The sequence below is a fragment of the Motacilla alba genome, chromosome 1, assembly GCF_015832195.1.
Source record: "Motacilla alba alba isolate MOTALB_02 chromosome 1, Motacilla_alba_V1.0_pri, whole genome shotgun sequence".
Taxonomy (NCBI): Eukaryota; Metazoa; Chordata; class Aves; order Passeriformes; family Motacillidae; genus Motacilla; species Motacilla alba.
This window is the reverse complement of record NC_052016.1, coordinates 63,847,859-63,869,990: the sequence shown is the minus strand read 5'-3', so window position 1 is coordinate 63,869,990 and position 22,132 is coordinate 63,847,859. Positions and strand designations below refer to the sequence as shown.

General features: G+C 41.5%; 1 protein-coding gene across 1 annotated transcript; it reads right to left on the bottom strand.

The window, feature by feature from the left end:
• Positions 1–1,062: 1,062 nt before the first annotated feature.
• Positions 1,063–22,131, bottom strand: NUFIP1 (nuclear FMR1 interacting protein 1; the record flags this gene model as incomplete). Its single annotated transcript, XM_038143682.1, has 10 exons — positions 1,063–3,222; positions 5,776–6,008; positions 6,901–7,029; positions 8,512–8,774; positions 12,379–12,471; positions 18,877–18,953; positions 19,277–19,339; positions 19,967–20,071; positions 21,201–21,289; positions 21,537–22,131. Coding segments are annotated over 10 exons (1,986 nt in total), but the record flags the coding sequence as incomplete, so codon positions are not given.
• Between the last annotated feature and the right edge of the window lies 1 nt (position 22,132).

Here is a 22,132-nt window from a genome sequence, read left to right as displayed (position 1 = left end):
AGAGATTAGAAATGCACACACCACTTGTTTCCCTTACCCTCCCAGGAGCAGCTGTGCTGTAGCACAAAGGATTTTGTTCACAGGCAAGCCTAAATTGCCTAAGCTGCACCTCCACAAATGAGTAGTCTTGATTTTTTTCTTCCCTCTCCCCACTCTTCTAGCTCAGTAGGTGAAATGGGTTTAAAACAAACAAAAACCAGCAAAGCTCAAGGGAACTGAATTTAAACTAGACGCCTACAACTACATTTTCAGTAGCTAAATTATAAAAGAAGAAAGAGAAAAAATAAAATTTCAGAAGTGTGAAGGTTGTCACTGAAATATTTTTATCTAAAGTGAGTCACAAAGACTGAGCAGTAGGATTCTTTTTTTCTTAATAACACTGCAAAAAAAAAAAAAAAAAACTGCAAGAAACTACCACCCCAAATCAAGACAATGAGAAAGCTAAAAGCTACACAAAGCACTGGCTCCAGCAGCATGCCAGAAACAACAGGCTCTTCTTACAGACAGAGAGAGGTTATTTTATTTGAGTGAACAAAACTCACCTCTGCTAACCCAGAGCACATAAAACTGCAGGGACCAGAAAAGCCTGCAGGCATTTGAGAGTACCAGAGAAGGTCATTATGGCACCTTTCCTATACACAGGCTGAATCCAAAGTACTAAGAAAGCGCATCCTTGATGAGCAGGAAGGGATCTGTGAAGTCTGAACATGGTCTGGAAGAACACAAAAAGAAAAGTGGAGGATGAGGAAAGGACAGAGACCTCCTACCATTGACCAAGACTGCAATTCAGGGTTTGACATCACTGCAGTGTCTGTCCCCACATGGCTGCTATATGAGTTGGCAGAAATGGCTTGTTATGAGAAAAATAGCTGTTCTTCATGTACGCAACAAGTCCTAGGTTAAAACTTCTGGTTTATGCCACATACTGATCTCCCTATAAAGAAACCTACCTCTTTCTATTTATATGAAACAGACTTCTAAAAAGATTTTTTTTCTGACAAAGTTTTTGGTTTTGTATGAAAGTTTAATATTCTTAAGTCATAGTGACAACAGTATAAAGAATTCTTGGTAAAGGTTCTGTCTTTTTAAACACAAAGTCAAAGGGTACAGTCAAAGAAAGCTCTGCCATCACCTTGATACGACACAGGGTTGTTTAAAGTGCAATTTAATAGCAAATTTAAGACATCCATTTCTCTTCGTGCAGCTGTTACTTATGCTTTCAACAGCACTGGTACCACTCCACTCTGAAACCAGGCTCTGCTCGAGTGCCAGATCTCCGTGGCTGAGTGCTCTTCGTTGGTATTTTCATTGCAGTAAAACTGTAAGAGCCAGAGGCAAGTCAGCGAGATTGAGATGACTCGTGAGATCATCATGGGAAGAATGAATCATCTGCCTTGGAAATATAAATGTTTATGATCACTGCTTCTATTCTGCACATATATCCTTGAGACACACAACTTTTACAAGGGTGTTGGTATTTATACAATTCCATAAATTTAGACAGTGCATTACAAACACAATATGCAGTTGTAGTTATAAATAGCGGAGCAGCAGGATAGAATTTTCAACTACTTCTTGTTTCCTATACTCCACAAATGAGACGTGTGGCACAAGTCAAGGAACTAAAGGAAAGAAAATATAGCTATTAGGCAATAAAAAACCCCATGTGAGTATCCCTATTTCAGGTGGTGGAATGGAAGGCTAGACTTCTACCAAAGAAAAAGAAAATAAAGCCAGTCCCTGAGAGTTAATGGCAACATTTAACCATGACTAAAAGACTAAGATCAGGTTCTGAAATGGGGGTTTTGAGAATAGATTATCTTGGTGGTGTGTTTTCAGTGTCAATGCCACAAACTAACACCTGCCCTTGATAAGAAGCATTCTGACAAGCAAATGCACAATATAATCAAAAGACTAAATTTGTCTGTAAACCTTGGCTGATGCTTCTTTTTTAGTGCTCACAACACTATGGATGTAAGCACAAACCCATGAAGAAAACCAATCGCCGAGTGCTGTGGGAGCACAATAACAATGTACCAAGGCATTCTTCAAGAAGGCCAACCAATAAATTCCCAATGTATATGCAAAAGGTAACCAGTAACTCCTGGTAAGCTTTCTAAACTTTGATAATGATATTGAGGGTTTGCTCCAGGAGTTAATTTGTCAGGCAATAACTGTAATAGAAGTTAAAGCTCAATATTGGGTACCTGATCTCAATCAGCAACCCAGCACTGATGCAAGCAGTTATCATTTTTTTGGTTTTGGGGGGTTTTTGTTTTATTTTTTTAATAAATAAAACTGCACCCTCATTTCCATTTCTCTGCTCAATTAATTTAATTCAGGGAGGCAGAGGCTCCTGGTACAAGCAATACTTTTTGAGACAGGTCAGTTATATCTTCCATATTTTACACTGGCTATATTAGATTTATATTGGATATATCTTATAACATCTGAAATGAAACCATGTGTGCACTGAATTGCCATTTTGAAAATACACTGAAATACTTCTGGACGCTCAAGATACTCCACAAACACCGGACCATGACTTCACATGAAGAAAATCCATCCTACTTGGCTCTGGGGATGGAATCACACACGCTTCATAAGAAGGCAAGACACTCAGAACTCTGAAGCTCAAGAGCAGGGATCTGCATCTACTCTAGGGAAGGTCATACCCTGTGCCACTGCTGCCTTTCTGCCATGTGCGTATGGAATTGCTCAACGTTTTCCAAGGAAATGGCCACCTAGGGCAGAACAGATTAGGAAAGTGGTTTTAACAGCTCTCACTATGTACTTTAATGATTTTTTTCTTACACTGATGTCTTTCAAAAAGCATCAGTTGAGTAGAAAATGTGAGCCTTTACTGTCCAAAACAGACATCCTCTATGGTGCTCCTTCACACTGAATTGATGGGGTTTCCCACGTGTCCTCATCTGCCAACTGAGCCATCTGTGAAGTCTGATCCACAGGTTCTTTCTCACCCTGGATTATTAATAATGCATCTTCTTGTCCTCCTTCTAACTGAAGGTCAGAGCTACAAGAACAATTAGAGTCATCGGGTTTTTCCACAGAAGGCTCTGCTGTAGGTGTAGAGGACTGTTCAGTTTCTGCTTGAGCCTGTGGTTCTGTTTCAAGATGAAGTCCAAACATGTTATTTCTGACGAGGTATCGAACACACTGCAAAATCACATTCCTTTCGTGACGGATGTCCTGGGCCAGTAACTGGAAATTAGAAAAAAGAGAAGATGATGCACATTTCCTTCTACTGCTCTGTAGCTGATACAAGCATAGCAACATATACCGATCTACTCAGGGATTTCCAACATCTTTCAAGTTAAACAGTTGGGTCTCTCACACAGGTCCTGGACACAAGGGGCTGGAGACTGCCATACCAGAGACAACGATGCTCTCATATCACAGAGTGTAATACCAAGCCATGCATTCCAGTACATCAGGGTAGCAGGTCTATTACAAGTTTTCACACTTTTTGAGTTACACTGTATCTGCAATTTCATATCCCATGCGTTTTTAATTTAAACCCCCTACGAGTAAAAGATAAATACAAGGAAAGGACATCTTTCAGCAGGTACCAGACCATGGATTTAAACAGCAGTAACTGGTCTGGGCTATAATACATATACCAACCTAATTCTAGTAGCTTAATCAATGTGCTAGAGGCCTTCCTCATTGACTTCAACCTCACTGAAGTTCACTTTGGTAGTAGGAAAAAGAAACCTATCAGCCAGAGAGCCGAATGAACCTTTTTCATTGTGAGTGTCAGCAGAACTAATAGTATGAACAAACAAAATCTGAGCCAAGAGGCTAAATTTGTAACTTCCTGATCAGTTGCAGTAGAGCTGTATTACATACTGCAGGAGATTTGGCTAAGCTTGGCTAGTAATGTCACCAAGAAGCTTTTTTTGTTGTTACAAGTTTCAACAGTGGTTTAACCAGCCATTTTTAAGTCTGAATATTTCTACTTAGATCAGTTGCTAAGAGGTGTTACAAGCAGCTAACTCCTAAAATGAGCCTTCTGGAACCTTCCATATGAACTAGGAGATGTACTTCAGGGCAGACAAGGGACAGAGTGATGTTCTCTTTGTTTGTCTGGGAGAAACCGGTGAATTCCCAAATGGCCAAATTAGGGCCCAGCAGGGCCGCAGAAATTACCCTATCAAAGACTGTGTCTTTGTATTTCATTTTTTAATGCAGGGATGGGTATCAGTGGAGTGACAGTACACAAGCTTTTGATTTTGTCAGCACAGAGAATGACTAAATACACATTAGTGTTTGCATGTCCACAATAAACATGTTTTAGTAGTGCCCAAGCTCACTGCTGAATGACTGCCAAGAGATACCTGCAGCTATTCTCCTACCTCCCTTTTGGTTTTTTTTTAAAGCATCATTGATACAACAACCTTTTTTAGCATTCTAATGCCCTTTCTGGATCCATTTTGTAAAATTTCAACCTTGTTCCCTCTCAAGGTTTTTGCACACTAACCATTTCTAATGAGAGTGGAAGCCTACCTGCAAACCTCAGGCCCTCCTGATTCACAGCCACAGTACACATTCTTTAATAACAACTCTGAGTAATTTGAAAAGGTAAAAAAACCTCACTAAAATGTAATTTTAGAAATGGACTATACTGGCAAGCTTAAACTCAGGTTCCCTATGTACTGCCAGCTTCTCTCAGTATGTGGGACTTCATCTGACTTTCTTCCAGAGTCGTCACTGCTTTGATCACCAAAAACTTTGAAGAGCGAGTGATAAAGGCAACTGCATGCTTAGGGAGCTACACAAGGGACAAACACTTCCTTTTCAGTCACTAGGAACTTTAATTCTTGGCAGCAATGGTACTATGTGCCGAAAAGACTACCAAGGGATTTTTCCCACATCAGCAGCTTGGGACATACCTTATCAGGTATCTCTTGCTGAAACATCCTGCGCTATTTCAGAGCTCTGATGTCAGGGCACTCTGCTTTCTCCTGTGTTTTGCCCACTGCAAGTTTTCCCTTGATGGAGGAGCTTTATGCCATTTATAGAATCACAAGAGTAGTACTGCTTTTGAGCAATAAATACAAAAAAAGCTCCAAGGTTTTGTCAGAGCTTTCTAAAGAAAAGACACCAAGGTTTGTGGTCCAATGGGTTGCTCTGCACTGCTACTGGGAATATCCTGGACTCACCCCAACAAACCTCCTTCTACCCTTCTGAGACACCAACCTGCTGCTCTTCAAGGTGCTGTCCCTTCCTCAGATTGATCAAAACATGCCCACAAAAGAAACCCTGCTGCAAACAGGTTGCAGCTAAACACCGTTCTGTATTTTAAGTCACCAACACACTTCTCAACAAGATTTCTTTGCATGCGCAAAAAGTACTGTGCGGTCTTCCAGCAGAGGAAGGCGGCTGAACAGCAAAGCTGGGAGCAAAAAGATTAGATTATGGCTGCTGGGATTACATACAACCCAAACCTACTGGATATCGCCACGTGGAAGGGAAGAGAGAGGAACAAAGGGTTTGTTCCTCGTGCAGCTCATTTCAGACACGTGATTCAGCTGTCATCTCTTGCTTACCAAAGTGAGTTGTTACCTGAATGCATGCCAGGGCATTTCTATTTGTCTATTAAAGCATCTTCACCTCCTCCAAGTGAAATGCTCACTTTACTATTCTTAAGCCAGTCCCTGTGCTAACAGACTGCTCTTACTTCCCGCAGGGAAGAGGAGAAACATTCACAAACAGTTCTACTCTTGCACAGGAGGCATTATTTTAGCCTCTTACCATTTCCAGCAGAGTTGGACGGCGCTTGGGAAGGCGAGGTAATGTTTTCCTGCCCCGCTTATCAGGCCCTCTGGGGGCACGTGCATTTGAATTCGAGCTCCTTAACGTTGTGCCTGCACATTCTGGGCGGTTTTGATTTGGTTTCCGACTCTGAGGAGCAGGAGTAGTTTGAGGCGTATTTCTGAGCACAGCCTGGTTCTTCTCAGCTTTTGTTGCAGTCTTGACAGGGATTTCTTAAAGAAAAAGAACACACTTTCATCTCAAACTTAAAAGCCTCTTCAACATGCTCATATCCCCATGCACTGGCAGTTCATTAGTACTATTCTTGCTCACACAACCTGGTGTGAAGATGTTCAAGGTTTACCTGGAAGAAGGGAGGGTTTTGTTTGGCTTGGGTTTTCTTTTTAAATACAAAGAATAATCTCTAAACATTCACAGAAAGGAAAACAAGGTACTTCAATTCTACAGCACAAAAAGAAAAATAAAAGGAATAACACCTGATCGAGATTTTCAAACCTCTGCCTTCTTATCACTTAAGAAGTACCATGCTTCATATTATAGCTTGCTGCAAACTTGGCTGCTGAGAAAATCATGATACACTTAGGGGAGAGGATGCCCAAGTTCAATTCACTGTCTGCTAGATGCTCTCTAACTTTGGGTAGGCCACCCAGGGCAAGTAAGGCTTAGTAAATATTTGCAAAAACAAGCAGCAGCAGCAATTCCTCGCCACACACTGATGCATACACTCAGAGAAGCACAAAATCCAAGTAAGAGCGTTCAAGTCCAACTGCAACACCCAGCAGCCTTCTATGGGAAAAGCCCTTAAGGATGTGGAAATTAGTTCATGGAGTGACAATAACAGGTTTTTCCTGGCAATATTCAAACATGATTTGAACCAAGACTGAAAACAGGTTCCTTATTTTCCCCCAACTAGGGGAGAAAAGGCTTGGGAAATTTGATGACGCACAACTTAATCAAAGATATTTTATGCCCCCATCTCTCAACCCAAGACATGCTGCTGAGAGAAGGACAGCAAAAAAAGCCACGGTCCTGCTTGCAGTCCCCGTCATTGCAGTGTGACACAGGGTGGAAGGGGAGAGAAGGGCAGACATTGTTTCTACACACCTTCGGGCTCACTGTCGGATGCGCTGCCATAGTTGACTGACAGCGCGCTAAGGGCAGAGGTCACCTGCCTGGGGACAACTGTCGTTCCCAGTCTCCCATCTTCCTCAGCTGCCTCATCCTTGTCAGATTCTGCAGGGAAAGAAAAGGCAAGAGGGATTTTTCCCAACAATCCTGCCAACAGCCAGCCTTGCTGCCTAATCCCCGTCTCAGCACCACACACACCTGATGTTGGGCACTATTGCTCACCGGTGCTGTGGACTTAGAGAAAACCCCCCAGATTTGTCTACCCTCTGCAGATAGGTGGTGCCAAACTGGTGCCTCCACTGGTTTATAACCCTACTAGCAAAGTTACTGAAACAAAAAGTTTCCTGAAGCTCAGCAGAAAGCTGAGCTTGCTGCTTCCTTCTTTGCATACCAAATATAAGTTTTGTTATTAAGTGCAGGTAAAGAGAGAGAGGATTTCATAATACATTTCGAAGTCCTGATGGGTTTAGTTCTGACATGGAGGAGAAGGATTTAGAAGCCAATCAAGGGAAATTTAAAAAAAAAAAAAAAAAAAAAAGGAGAATCAAAAAGATGCACCTATACAGTAAAATAATAGATTTGGGCTGATTATTTTTAACTCTACTTAGTTATATTGTGTTTGTTATTATTTGTTCTGGCTATATCTCTCAATTGTATAAAAAGTTGCAACTAGCTTTAATATTGTGTAATTAAGGGGTACTACATTCCTTTTCTACCTACTACAATAGAGGTCACTAGCTGTACTTTGGCATAATTAGACCTTTTGTCATTAAGTAAAACACACATGCTGCAGAGAAATACAGAGATATTTAAGCATACTTAAATTTCCCAACACGCAAAGATTAATGGAGTAAACAAATTGCATAAGGATGCTGAGTACTTGTTCTCACTAATTGAAGATTATGTTTTCAAGAGGAAAAACTCAGCATCAGACATCTTTCCAGGGAATGCATTCTACCCTTGTTGCTAAAAATAGCCAGAGTATAAGTCAGCTTACATGCCATATTCTAGGAGTACTGCATCACTGCTGACTATATTATAAATAGTTAGATCTGAAGAATTTATGTTGCTGCCAGCATGAGGAAACAAGACGTGCTCACAAAATAAAAACCCAACAAAAAACGAAACCCAGAAAAAACTAAGCAGGAATACTTCAGAAAACAGACACATATGGAGAATATCAAGAACAATAATACAGCAAAGAACAGAATTAAAAGTAAAATACTGACATTTTAAGTAATTCACTTAACTCATAAAAGGAAATCCATTTGTTTTCACTTTCTAAATACTGTTGTTTTCAAAACCACAAAGGCTATTTAAGAGTCTTTAAAAATAATTTGGCTGTTGAAGTACTTCATTCTCCTTCTGGTTTTATAAATACTTTCTTATCTCTCATGTTAATTTAGCAACCTAGGTTGGTGCTGCATGGCCTTTAGACTACTGTACAATATTTACATCAGAACATGCAACGCTGCACACAAACTTCATGTCAGACTTCCAAAATAGTGACTAGCAAGCATAAAGTATCAGCATCTAAACTTAAAACAACCATTTAAAATAAAGCTTCTCCAAGTTCCTTCATCTTACCAACATCACCATTTGCCAGAAGACCAAGAGGGTCCACGTCTTTCTCATACGCTTGGCCTGCCAAAGCATTTTGCTCTTCATGTTCCTTTTCACATGTGCTGTTTTCTGGTCCATTGGCTTCATTTTGAGTTCTAGGTCCTTGATAATCGCCGCCATTTTTCCTAAATTTCTTCCAGAATGGCCGCCATTGCCTTCTTCTGTGTCTTCGTTGATGCCCAGGAGCCTCTCCATTTTCTGGAGGTTTCCACATCCCCTTCATTTTGCTGGAGAATAGAAACAGAAAGCTCATACAGATGATAAACTATGAGAGTAAAAACAACTGATGTAACCAAACGGCTCAGGCCCTTGTTTAAGGTTCAGCAACACAGAATGATACCAGGAGTTATACCAGCTCAGCTAACACGACGTGACAGACCATAAATTCAGTCACACCTCATCTCGGGCAGGGCAATGGGACAAAGCAGGAACTGAATGAACAGTTTGAAGCTCATGACTTTTTAGTTTTCAACAAGGCCAAGGGTACATGGGCTAAAGAAAGTTCCTCAATAACCTGCAGCGTGAGGATATGGTGTTTTCATTTCAGATAACAAAGTCAACAAATACTCTCTTCACTTAAGCATTAAAGTCATTCAAAACAAAGGCAACATGAAGTTAAAAGGAAAGCATCTACTATAAACATTCTTTCACTGCTTTTTTCTAGTTACAGCTCTGAGAAGCATCTTGCTGCACCAAATCCATTTAGCCATCTGACACCATCAGCTGCAATGACTACCTACTCCCGCCTCCAACCAACATGCCATTCATCTTTTCCACTCCAAGAAAAAGGAATAAAAGAAACGTCCATCAGGATAATGCATTTTTTAAAACTTGTAACAAAATAACAAGTCCTGAAATATTGGAAGAGCACAGCATGCTGGTTCCACTTATCGTTCACAGCTCTGTTATCTTCCAGGTTATCCTGTAAACACATGTTGACAGGAAGATACCTGGAAAGCTTAACAAACTCTGGTTGAATTGTACAGATACTAGAATAAATGTGACCAAGAGAGAAAAGCAAAGATAGAAGGGACAGCTGAAGCTTTCTGAAAATATTTCCAAGCAACAGAAACTTAATTCAGCAAAACAGGACTGTAACCATCAGTACCTTACAACAGCAAAAACTACACGAGATCTCCTGTCCTGAATGAGCCCCAGGGTTTGTTTTGATCAGTCCTCCCTGCCTCAGCCTCACCTACAGCATGGCTGAGGTCCTATTATCCCTCACATGGGATGCTGTCTTCATGTCTGGCATTGCTAAAATCTTGCAGCAAGGTGTTACTATTTTGTGACAAAGGACTTCTTTTTGTTTGTCTTCATTCTGAAGTCTAAACAAGTCATTTAGTAACCCATCCTTCTTGAGTTACAAGAATCAGTGTATAATTACACTTTATTCACCTCTTCCACCTATGCAATCTTTCTAGGCCTCCATCACACAGCCCTTTCAAGCCACCCACTACTTTGTTTGTTCAGAAATGTTCCTGTTACCAGCATTCCTCTCTTCCATGCTTTTCTGGCTTTATCAAGTCCTTTAGTGGAGAACAAGGCCAGTCATAGCACTCAAAATTACTTTATATCACAACAAAACATATTTAATTTCATTCTCCAGTCACTTCACAACAGCGTCTAACACTGATTGCTCATCCCTGATGGCATCACCTACTACAGTGCTCCTGTGGTACAAGTGGCAAGCCACCGCCTTCCTGTGCATCAGTCCCTCACCCACAAAAGAAGGCTAATATTATCTTCTATGATTCAACTCCAACAAGAGAGAAAACTGCATTTCTGAATTTGTCCAACCACACTCTAAATTCAGCATGTTGTACAGCCTAGAAGACATTGAGCAAATACAGGCTTAATTAAAGCTGTTGTCCTTGACCAAGGGTTAAAAACAACTTTCTAAATTCTCTGGGGCCTCAAACACCCAGAGAGAAACCTCAAGGTCAAAAACACGTCCCAGCAAATATCAGCCTGGTATCTGCTTTCTGCTGTTCCCTTGTGGAAGACATCCTACTCTTCACTCTCCATTCAGAGGGCATGGAAGCTGTGCACTATTACTCAGGTGCTGTGAGACACCAGACAGGCTTCCAAAGCGGTCCTTCTGCATCTCTGATCTCACACACAGGGATGCTGAGACTTAGGAGTTGCAAAGCACTTCAGACAACCACAAATGGAAAGCACCATGGAAGTGTTAATCTTTCTAAATCTTACTTAGCCATTTGCTTTAATAGTACAGCTTGCAGGGAACAAGCTGCATTCTATTTTTTCCTCACACATCAGTAAATTTGCCAGATAAGCACCAATTCCAGAATCTTTACTGCTACAAAGCAGAAACGACAGATTATGGACAGCTCACCAAGTCTAAAGCGCTACGGGGAGGGAGGAAGAAAAAGAAGAGATTTCTAGAATGAACTAGAACAAAAAGTTGCTACGCAGAAGCAAAGAATTTTGAGGGCTTTTTTTTTCCAAACAGTTTTCCAAACAGTTTTCCAGATATAAACCTACTAACAAATGCAACAGCATGGAATTGCTGAGGGACATTTAAGGCTACTTGATGCATCTGACTCACAGCCACTAATGTTAGCAAATAAAACCTGTAGACACCAAACAGTTTTTGTTACTGTGACAAAGAAATGTCACAATATATATGTTATACATATACGATATATATGTTTGCATCTTTAGTTTCAATGCCCAGGTTTGGTTCCTTCGGTGCAAAGTACTCCTGCAACTTTATATCCTTTAAAGGAAGTTTTACTTCAGTCTTCTATAAACCTTTCCTTTCAGGCATGAAGGGCAACTGGTTGAGTGGGGGCAGGCAAGTGCTGGATCTTCTGAAGAACATGCTGCAATAAGGTAATTAGCACTGCCCACATTTAATAAATTGCACTAACTTCTTATTCTGCACTAACTCAGCCATTTTACCATGGTGCAAGTTTGCAAGTTTTATTTTGTTTGCTGTCATCCCCTACACAAAAAGCTAGGCAAACCCCAGCTGCACTTCCATGCAGCAGAAAATGGCATTTATCAAGAGCCCCTCAGGACTGAGTCTGCTCCTGCCTTCCAGCTCAGTCACTCTAGTTCAAACAAATGATATTTTAGGAGTGTGGCTCATTCTAACATCTTTTTTTTTAAAAACAATCTTCCCACAGGTCCTAAAGCAGAGCTAATGAAGTTAGCTGGTTCCACCTAACAATGAAACTGAGAGAGAAGAACAAAACCATGCTAGAAAATAATTTATAAGGCAGTGAACAGATAAAAATCCAAGACGAGTAAGCACTAGCTCAGAACAATGGTAGCAGATAGATTTAACTTTATTTTCTTATAGTTTTCGTTATAACTTAAGTAGTGCTGCTTCTTTTTTCTGCCCTCCATCATCTTTATCTTTTTCCCCTCTTCACTTGGCTACTGATTTATCATCAGAAAGGAGAGAGAGTAAGAATAAAATCTCTGTTGGCCATTTTCAGGTAATAAGGGATTAAATCCTGTGGAATCATTATGTTGCATGACTTTTTCCCCTATTACTACTTCTTCAGAGACCAAGGCTATGCTGATCTAATGAATGGCCACTAGAAAGTGCTTTTCTCAAACAAGCCACAATACCAGATTTTTCATGCAGTTATTGTTTCATTTAACTGAAGTGGACTTTGGAGCACTATGAAGTAAACGAAAGAATATTACATCACCAGTTTGTCAAATGGCCTGTCCTCTCTTAAAGGGCAGCCAGATTCTGTATACAGTGGAAGCAGCAAGTGCTGGGGGACCACAGTAAGAGAGCATACTTTTGAGCTCAGTGGGAGGAAAGCAACAAGCTTGCTTCAAAACACTTACCCAAACTGCTGGGTAGTCAGCACTTCTCCCCTTTCTTCCTTCTGTGTCTGCATTTCCTTCTTCCTTTCAATGTTTGCCAAAGTAGGAAAATTTCTAGAAGGAAAAAAAAAATAGTTTCACTGTCTCTTAAAGGATTCACTGTAGTTTCTCAATTCCCCCTTTACCAAAACAGTTTCCTCTATAAACATTACAGATTTTAAAAAATTTTCAAAGAAGTTGAACAGACTGTTTCTTTCTTAAAAAGCATTAGTGAGGAAAAGAAACCTGAGTGCATTTTGGCTTACATATCCAGATGCAATGAACAAAACAAAACAATAATTAAAAAATATATCACATTAGCATTCTTAGATTTACCAAACCACCAAGCAAGGTACAGACAAACAGTTTGCTTATAGTCATGGACCCTCTCTATGCCCCAACACATAACAACATTATTTACCCCTCCTATATTATTTCTATGGCGCTTCAATTGGATTATTTGAATGGCATGCCTATACCAAACTAACTGCTGAGTTCTTGTAAACTGAAAAAAATAAAAAGGTTATACAAACAGCTTCTGGGTGCACAAGATTCCTTAATGTGACAGGGAAAAGCACACAAGTTCCTTCTTGAGCAATATTTAGCATTGTGCTCGCACACTGACCTCAAGTTCACCAGAATTACTGCCCCTTTTTAATTCCAGGTTCAAGAAAAATTGCCAGATCATGCAGATGAAAAGAAATCTACTGTTACAACCATCTCCCAACCCATCCCATCTCTTCCATTCCCCACCTCCCTCAACATCCTTCCCTCCAGACAAATGCTTCGCTGGTTCTAACACGCAGAGCCTGGGCAGCAAGGCTTTTTACCATCAAAGCCCAAAAATGTAATGGCTACACTACTTGCTCTGCAAACAGTAGTTAGCTAAACGCCAGTGCTTTGAGATAAAGGTGGTAAATGAGAAACACATGCACATGTTCCCCCAGCTTCTGGATAGAAACACAAAGAATAAATATTTGATGTCTATTAAAATGGAGTAAAGAGAAACATAGAACAGCTTCCAACTAAAAATAGCTATCAAAATAGACACGTATCTTTCTTTAAATATTTAATCTTATCACATGCATTTCCCCCATATTACAGCATGAATGCTAAGTGTCACATTGATTCAAGACAGCTTCAAACACATACCAAGGGAAAAAGAGAAGCTTTTTCCACAAGACAAACCTAAACACACTATAGAACTAGTCCCCTTTAAGAGAAGGCTTGAACATGAGCTGTCAACATCTATTTTCTTTGGATTTCTCCCAGAAATCTGCCATACAGCTCAAGCGAGCACAGGGATGTGATGTTTTACCTCTGCTCCTCCCTGTTGGTTAGATTTGTTCATCCATGTTACAACACTCCCAGCACACAGCAAATGTGTAATGAACTCTTTCATCTCAAAAGCTGTGCATTGACAAAGACCCCTGTGCGCTGCAGTTTTAGGAGAAGGTGCTTTCCTTCGAACACAAAGGCCCCCAGGAGGACAGCAAGTCATAAAGCAAGTAGTTATGCTCAAAAATTCCCCAAGTTTATTGTAGAGATTGCAGGGGGGAGGGTGTTTCAAATGTAAGGCAAGACCCTAAATACTAGAGCAAAGGAGTCTTCAAATGCTCCAGCATTTATGCTGATTAAGGACATATTCAGACACGCTCTCTCAACATGATTTGAGACATGAATGCCTCCCACTTTCATTCCTGTGAGTTACCACTCCCTCCACGAGCCACCGTAATGGACTGCAGCAAGGCTTTCAGTTCCATTTAACTGCCAACACTGACAGATTTCTCCTAAACCACCCTTCCAGCTGACACAGGCAGTAACTGACAGCTGGCGAGAGCTCAAGTCACAAGTCCCAGTACGCCTGCAGAAGCACATCTGAAGGCATCTGTAGTGGCTGTGTTTATCTTTTCCATCTCTTCTCAAATGTTAAATGGCATTTTACTCACTGCCTTTACCTCATGCCTTTACTGACTGAGTCCCTCCACATAAAAGGCCATATGCTTAAACCCCAAGAGCTGACTTGGGTTTGCACCCTTGTAAGATGGCAAGCCCTCCTCCTTTCCTAAGAAAATGATGTTCCTAAAATGTTACCTACAAACACCACTGAAGCAGAAGTACCCCAGCACTTATGCCTTGCAAACAACTTGTCAGAGCTTGAATACAAAGAGCTTCATCAGTCCCCACAGGGCTTTACAAACCTAAGCAACTTATTGCAAAAGGGAGAGTTAAACCAGGATGTGATGGTCTGGCACAGCAGACTTCATAAAGCCAGTAGAGCCCGAGAAGCCATCTCTCTTTCATAGCAGCTGCAGGTCCCAACAGTACACACTTCTACAACCCAAAGCTCTTCAAAATAAATTGATAATATCAGAAAACTGCTTTTCAGGCTGAGTATACTAAATATATCCCAACAAAGTGAGACATGCAGGTAAAGGATACCCTAAAGCTTCTAGAGACAGGGAACAGTAACACTGAGCCTAATCAATAACACGTGTGTCTTAGTGAATAGATTTGTTTCTCAATAAATGAGCACACTAGCCAGAGCCATGCATTTTTTTATAGGCCAGCATACTTTATCTTGCTCTCAATAAACATTGGAGTAAAGCCGCTCTTAGCAAGCAGTGAAAAAATAGAGCTTTGCCAACATCTAACAGAAAAGAGACCTGTTTCTATAGGAGTTTATACAATGAATTCCTGAGTCAAGAGCTACACAAGTTCATCATTTTAATAGGAACAACACTGTGAGCAAAATGCCTCAAAAATTTCTTGAGCTGGTCTTAATTGCGTATGCACAGCCAACAGCAAAGGAGACATGGATAGCCCAAAGGGAACAAAAATGACCCAACAGCGCTGGTAAAATCTTGGCTGAACTTTCCCACATCTGATTTAACCATATGTTAGCTGAGGCAGTTTCATTGCTGATCTATCCCAGCAGATCAGAGTAAACTTTATTGTATCTACGTTTACCTTGATCTGTTGACACATCCCTTCTACTTTGCTTTGTCTCCTCTACCTTCACCAAATTACAAGAAATTATTTTCCATGTCACATTCTTCACTACTATGAACACAACACCAGGAAGGATTCCAAACTACTCTAGGATTATCATTATGCAACTAGAAAACCACAAATTAATTAGAAGTGGTGTGTTTACCAGTACTGGACTTCAAGCACAAAGCACATGCTCAGCCTGTGAGACGTATTGCAAGGCAATACAACAGACAATTCCTATCTGAACAAACCAATGCCAAGAGAATAAAGAAAGCAGGGCAGAAAGGGGAGATTTTACAAGCAACACACAAGCTCAAGAAAATCCCCCAATGTTATATTAGGAGCTAAGCAAAAGTAAATTTAATGATTCACTTTAACACTAAAGCAGCCTTGCCACATTCTTACTAATAACCATTGCTCAAGAAATGCTGGTGAGAAACAGATGGGCTGGCAGGACCCAGATCTCACTTGTGGAGTAGGGAAGACAGCAATACCTCATTCTGACACATTAAGGAAATGCACTGCAGATAATTCTCTTTAAGCTCATGTTAAAGAAAAAATAGGCTGAAGACAGCACATTTCTCAACACTTGAAAGGGACAGGACAAATCAAAACAAGAAAAGTTGATGTCAGACTTCACAACCATCTGTCTGCAAAACACAGGGAAACCCTGAGATCCCATGGAATTTCATCTCTATTGCTCTTTACTTAATTAGATTTCTTGGCTCAGCAGGTTCAACAGGAAAACGGCATTCCAATCCAGCATGCTTCATCCAGAGATACCCCTCACCAGCTCTCCTCCTCCTCTTTCCTCTATGAGAATAAGGCTGCACTTTAAACACAAGCACTTTCTTGAAGATTTTAAGCAGGATACACAATTGAGCAACACAGCAGCTAATTAAGAAGAAAAATCTTAACTCTGCAAGTAATTATTTATAACGGCTGAAAGAACAAGCAAGACAGGATGCAGCACGGAAACACACATATTAAATCACTGCAACCTAATTAGGAACAAACTATTAATGACCTAAAAAGATGCATTCTTAGCTCTGATTGGAGCTTCTAGAAAGAAAAAGATTTTTTCCTGTCACCGTAAACCAAAACTGCTTAATAGCTCAGACTCCCTCTGGTGTCCCTCTTTTCTGTACAATGCAGTGTTTACTGTGAGTCAACAACAGACCTTCAGTACTAAACTGATGCTTTGCTGGTGACCCAATTAATGCTGCACAAAAGTTCCAGCTGGCTTTCTCTCTCTGCCTGCCTCCCATCCCCTTTTTGTTTTTTTTTTTTTTAATTAAAAAAACAAGGATGCTCATAGAGCTTCCTTGCTGCACAAAGAATAACAAAAGCCACCCAGGTAGTCATTCTACACCCATCCATCAAGGCTAAATAGGATGCCCACAGAAGGCTTGAAGTACCAAGATGAGGCACTACTCCATCTAGCGGCCTTGGCTCAGACAGTCCGAATCCCATTCCACCCTTTCTGGCTGCTGCCTGTGACCGCACGACTTTATGTCCCTTGATTTTACTGTGCTGCAGAGAGCAAAGGCTTGCAGCAATGCTGTATTGCAGCCAAATCATATTCACCTATAAAACCAACACGAGATCCTTCAGAAGCCCAGAGAAACCATCTCAGGCAGAGCATCACCCTTACAATTAAATGTAGATAAAGGCCACTGTGATTTGCAGCATCCACTCCCCACACAAACAATATCCATAATTTTACATTCAATTCCCACTTCCCTAATGTTCTAGTAGAGCACCTACTGACCTATACACCTTAAACATCATTTCAACACTTAAACCTCAGCATCAGCTGCTAGACAGGAACTCTCCTGAATGCTTCCCAATACACAGAAGTGTATGAAAAGTTGAAAATGAGTAGCAAAGCCTATATCCCAGAGACTGCATACGAGTATGGATCTTCTTCCTTGGAGCTACTGTTAGAAAATTAGGTCACCAAAAAACCACAACAGTAATATGTAGACTGAAAGCAAATAAAAAACAAGCCCTTAAGCATCTTTTGAATAAAAGGAAACCTTGGAAGGAGAACTAATCTAGCACCAAAACTTGCCTAATCTAACACCAAACTTATACTTGCAGAGATCACGACCAATTTCTGTCTGGTTAATGATGGCATTTTAAATAATGGGAGAAAATAATATCTTGTTTCTCTATCAAAAAAAGCTTTTTTTTAAAAGAACCTATGGATTATTTTCATTTGTAAAAAAAGAACAGAAGGTGCAACAGTTGACTGCTGTGATGTGCTGACATAGTGCTAAGATTTCCCTTTGCCTTTCGGAAATTTGCAGAAAAAGCTGAAACCACATCCAAAGGAAAACTGAAACCTCCAAGAATGAAATTAACAGGGAGAAATTTTGCTTCTCCATATAGGAAAAAATGGGTGGGAAGCAGTTAAAAAAATTCTACAATAAATTCCTTTTTTTTTTTTTCAACAAAACCAGTGTAAAGATGTATTAAGGGAAGTGAAGTTCAAAGCAAGAACACATTAACATTGCCTTATGCATGGATGCAAGGTGGATACATCAGTAAGATTCCATCAGACCACTGGGTTTTATTTTCAATAAAAAAATTCCACGTGACTAGCTCACTGCCCTAGCTCATCACCACTGATCTCAAAATTAAATTTATATCACCTCCCATTCTGCACACAGCATTCTTGCTTGTGGAAATGAAACTTATGCACTGATCACTTGCAAGACTATATTCTAAAAAGTGAGGAAAGCCTGCAGCATCTTTCTCCTGCTGGTTAAGTGTGGATTTTAATCCATTGAACTCTGAAGGAAAAAAAAAAAAACAAATCTGGAAGCTAAATACTTCAATCCTGGTCAAGATAAAAGTTACACCCTGTTACATCACAGGATAAGAAACAGTGAGAAATACTGTTTATAGGAGAATTTTACTTTGCACCCTGCATACAATGTTAAGTTAGACTACTCAAGAACAGAATCATTCATGGTTTCTGTTATCTTTCATTAGAAAAGCATCAAGCAACACAGAAAGCCCTTAAAAATTAGGAAAACTCCCTGGAGTGGTCTACTGGGACAACTTAAGCTGGGGAAATGTGCACCCAGCATTACAATTATAGTCAGTACAATAGTCCCAGATTTTTAAGCTATTAAAAGCCACCACACAAACATTTCTGACCTAAAATGAGATCCGTGGTGAGGCTAAAAGGAATGAGACATTCACCTAACCTGGGATACCACATCAGGCATCTGGAAAAACTGCTTCCTTCTCAGCTGATACCTTGCCTTCTATTATAATCTTTTAAATTATTATAATCTCTGCAGCTCACACTCCCCTGGCTCATGCATTCTGACACAGATCACTGCTGCAGGAGTTTTCCAGGGTCAATGGAACGGTAGAAACAGCAAGTTATGTGCTGCTCCTGCCCTTCAGCTGTCATCTCATGCTCCCACAGGGAAAATACAGCAAAACAAATCCACAGACCACAAGTCTTACCTTTTTCTTTCTTCTCTCCATCTAGCAATCTCTTCTGGACTATCTAATTTTATTCTTTTAGCACCAGGTGCATGTGCCTAAGGAAAAAATATTTCACAGGTGTTTTAAAATAAAAACACGAGTTAAAAAAGAAAACATCAGTATGTCAGGTATAGTGGTATCACACTGTTTTCATCTCCAAAAGTGGTGAGACTGTACACAGAGATGATAAAATGAATCCATTAAGAAAACTCCATAGTATTTAACAAATTTTCATTCACAATATTCTCTTGAAACAGTTTCTCCTCAGAGGTAATACATTTCCTTTCCAGATGAATGAAAGGAAACCACTGAAGAACAAGAAAAGGGGCTATGGGAAAGATGGCAGAGACTCCTATTTTGGGCCCAGAGGGTTACCTACATTCTTCCAGTGTATCTGAACAATCTTCTCATGGGCACTGAAATTGCAACCTTCTTCTGAGCACTGCAAGATAAGAGGGTGAACTTAAAACACACCAATTTACACAAATTAGAAACAAGCTTTTGAGCACACTTCAAATAAACTCAGCACCAGTTGCCTGTAGTTTTTTGCACAGGCTGTGTAAGTTACCCTGTTTGCTAACAAAGGTGATTGTAAAAACAGCAAGCAGGGATAATGTACTTTTAAATTTCATCTGATTTTAGAATAACCAGTGTAGGCAATGTATCTGATAACTGAAGAGAAAGTGAAGTTTACCTAAGATAAAAATTTGCAAGACTCCTCAATTTAAATTTTTGACACTTGCAAATTTTGATAATTTTCAATAAAGGAAATTTTTTAAATGTTTCCACACAAAAAACTGTACATGCTATAGTGGTGTCAATGAATTAATTCCTATGACTTAGTAATACTTCATAAGAAAAACAGTTTAAAAGGCTTTAGTAATAAAACCAAAAATACATCTGAAGCCTCCCTACATACAGCAATCATAAAAAAAAAACCCCACTAACACTTGACAAAGCTCTGGAATCTCATTCCTATGTCTTCTGTTCAAAAAGTGACTACAGCTGTTTGTCAGGCACAAAGGAAAAAAAAATCAAAGTGTGAATAAAAGAAGCCAAACTCATTAACCTGTTTATGCTGTGAAATGTGTTCATCATACTTCTCCTGGTTTTTATAGCCACGGTCACAGGTATCACAGTAATGAGAGAAAACTGGCTCTTTTTTCTTTCTGGTCTGAAAAAAAAAAAAAAAAAGAAGAAGAAATAATCTCAGGATTGCAGTTACAAGATATTCCTGTGCTTAGCTAGTCATGAAACAATATTAGTATTTTTGTTAAATAAAGCAGTTACGTGTTTCAAAAGTTTCAAAGACAAGCTAACATAATATGAAAGTTAAGTTCCAATTACTTATCTTCTAAACAAAGTGCCCTGCACTCAGCTCTTCCCACTACCACCTTTCAATCAATTATTGCTTCTGCAAACACACCAGTGCGCTGGCACGGACTTCACGAGGGCCGTGAGATTTAGGCTAAAGCCCCATGTGTCTTCCCTACCAAGACATACCATGACTGTTCTCCCATAACAGGTACAAGTGCAGAGGGCAGCACAGACCCTGCCTTCTCCCACTACACACATCAGTGTCACCTGGCTGGCTGCTCTTGACCAGGTAACAGAGCACCAGTGTAATTTAGGCAGTTGGGCATCACCACAGTAGGGCAACATAAACTGGTATAAGAATTTGGTTGACATGTATCTTTCCAGAGTTACAGACTGTCACAGGTTTGCTCTTTTCTAAGGGCAAGCACCTCAGACAGGAGAACGGGATCTCTATAGTGCCTTGGAACAAGTCCCATAAAACTGACACCATCACAGCAAGGTTTGGGTGGGAAGGAACCTTCCAAGATCATCTCGTTCCAACCCCCCCACCATGGGCAGGGACAATCTATGATTAGATCAGGCTGCTGGAAGCCCCATTCAATCTGGCCTTCAACACTTCCAGAGACAGGCCAGTCACAGCTTCTCTGGGCAATGTGTGCCATTATCTCATCCCCTTCATAATAAAAAAAGTCTTCCTCATGTCCAGTCTAAATCTACTCTGCTTCAGCTTAAAACCATTACTCCTTGCTCTACCACTACAGCCTGTACTATGAAGCCTGTTCCGGTTTTTCTCGTAAGTTCCCTTAAAGTACTGAAAGGATGCTCCAGGGTTCTACCTAAAGCCTTCTCTTCTCCCGGCTGAAAAACCCCAGCTCTCTCAGCCTTCACAGGAGAGGTGCTCGACCCCCTAATCATTTTCGTGGCCTTCCCCTGGGCCCATGCCAACACGTACACGTCCCTCTTGCACTGAGGACCCCACTCCATACCTTCGGCTTGTTACTTTCTTCTGGACCATGTTTACTAAATGCAGGCGCTTGCTTGCCCTGCCGTTTCTGGGAGAAATTACCATTTCCACCTTCAGAACAGAGAAAAAAAGAGATGAGCCATTCACACATATACCTGGTAAAACACCCCCCTTCTACCTCGGTGGGCGACAGAGAAGGATTTAGGGAAGAGATAAGGGAGGGCTGCATGACCAACATGCTTGGAGGAGAATCCTGCAGCCCCAAGGGTTCAGGACAGCCCCGGGGCCCCTTCCTGCGTGGGATGGGAAGGAGCCCACAGCCCCGAGAGACGGCTTCTGCCCTGCCCCTGCCCCTCACCAGCGTGCGGGCCCGGCGGTCGCGGCCCGTAGGCCGGCGGGAACCAGGCGGCAGGCGAGCTGTAGCTATGAGGGGGAAGGAAGCTCTCGGGCTGCGGGTAGCTCTGAGCCGGCGGGTAGCCCTCGGGCTGCGAGAAGTTCTGGGCAGGCTGCGGATAGCTCTCGGCAGGCTGGGAGTAGCTCTCGGCGGGAGGGATGCTCTGGGCGGGATCCGAGTAGCTCTCAGCGGGCGGGTAGCTGTCGGCGGGCTGCGAGTAGGACTCGGAGGGCTGCGAGTAAGTGTCGGCGGACGCGTAGGTGCCGTCGGGCGGCGGGTAGCGGCCGGGCGGGGGGTAGGGCACAGGGGCAGCCCAGAAGCTCGTGTCCCAGGAGGGCGGCGGGCAGAAGAAGGGTGGGGGGATGCCCGGCGGAGGCAGCCCCGGCGGGGGCGGCGGGTACCAGGCGAAGGGGTTCATGTCGGGCCCGGAGAGGCCGCCCGGGTGTGCAGAACCCGCTCCGCGATGCTCTCGCACCACCACGTGGGGCCGTCCGGCGGCGGCCGCTGAACGCGTCACGTCCGGGCCGAGGAAGGTGAACCCTCCCTCTTCTCCTTCCCGG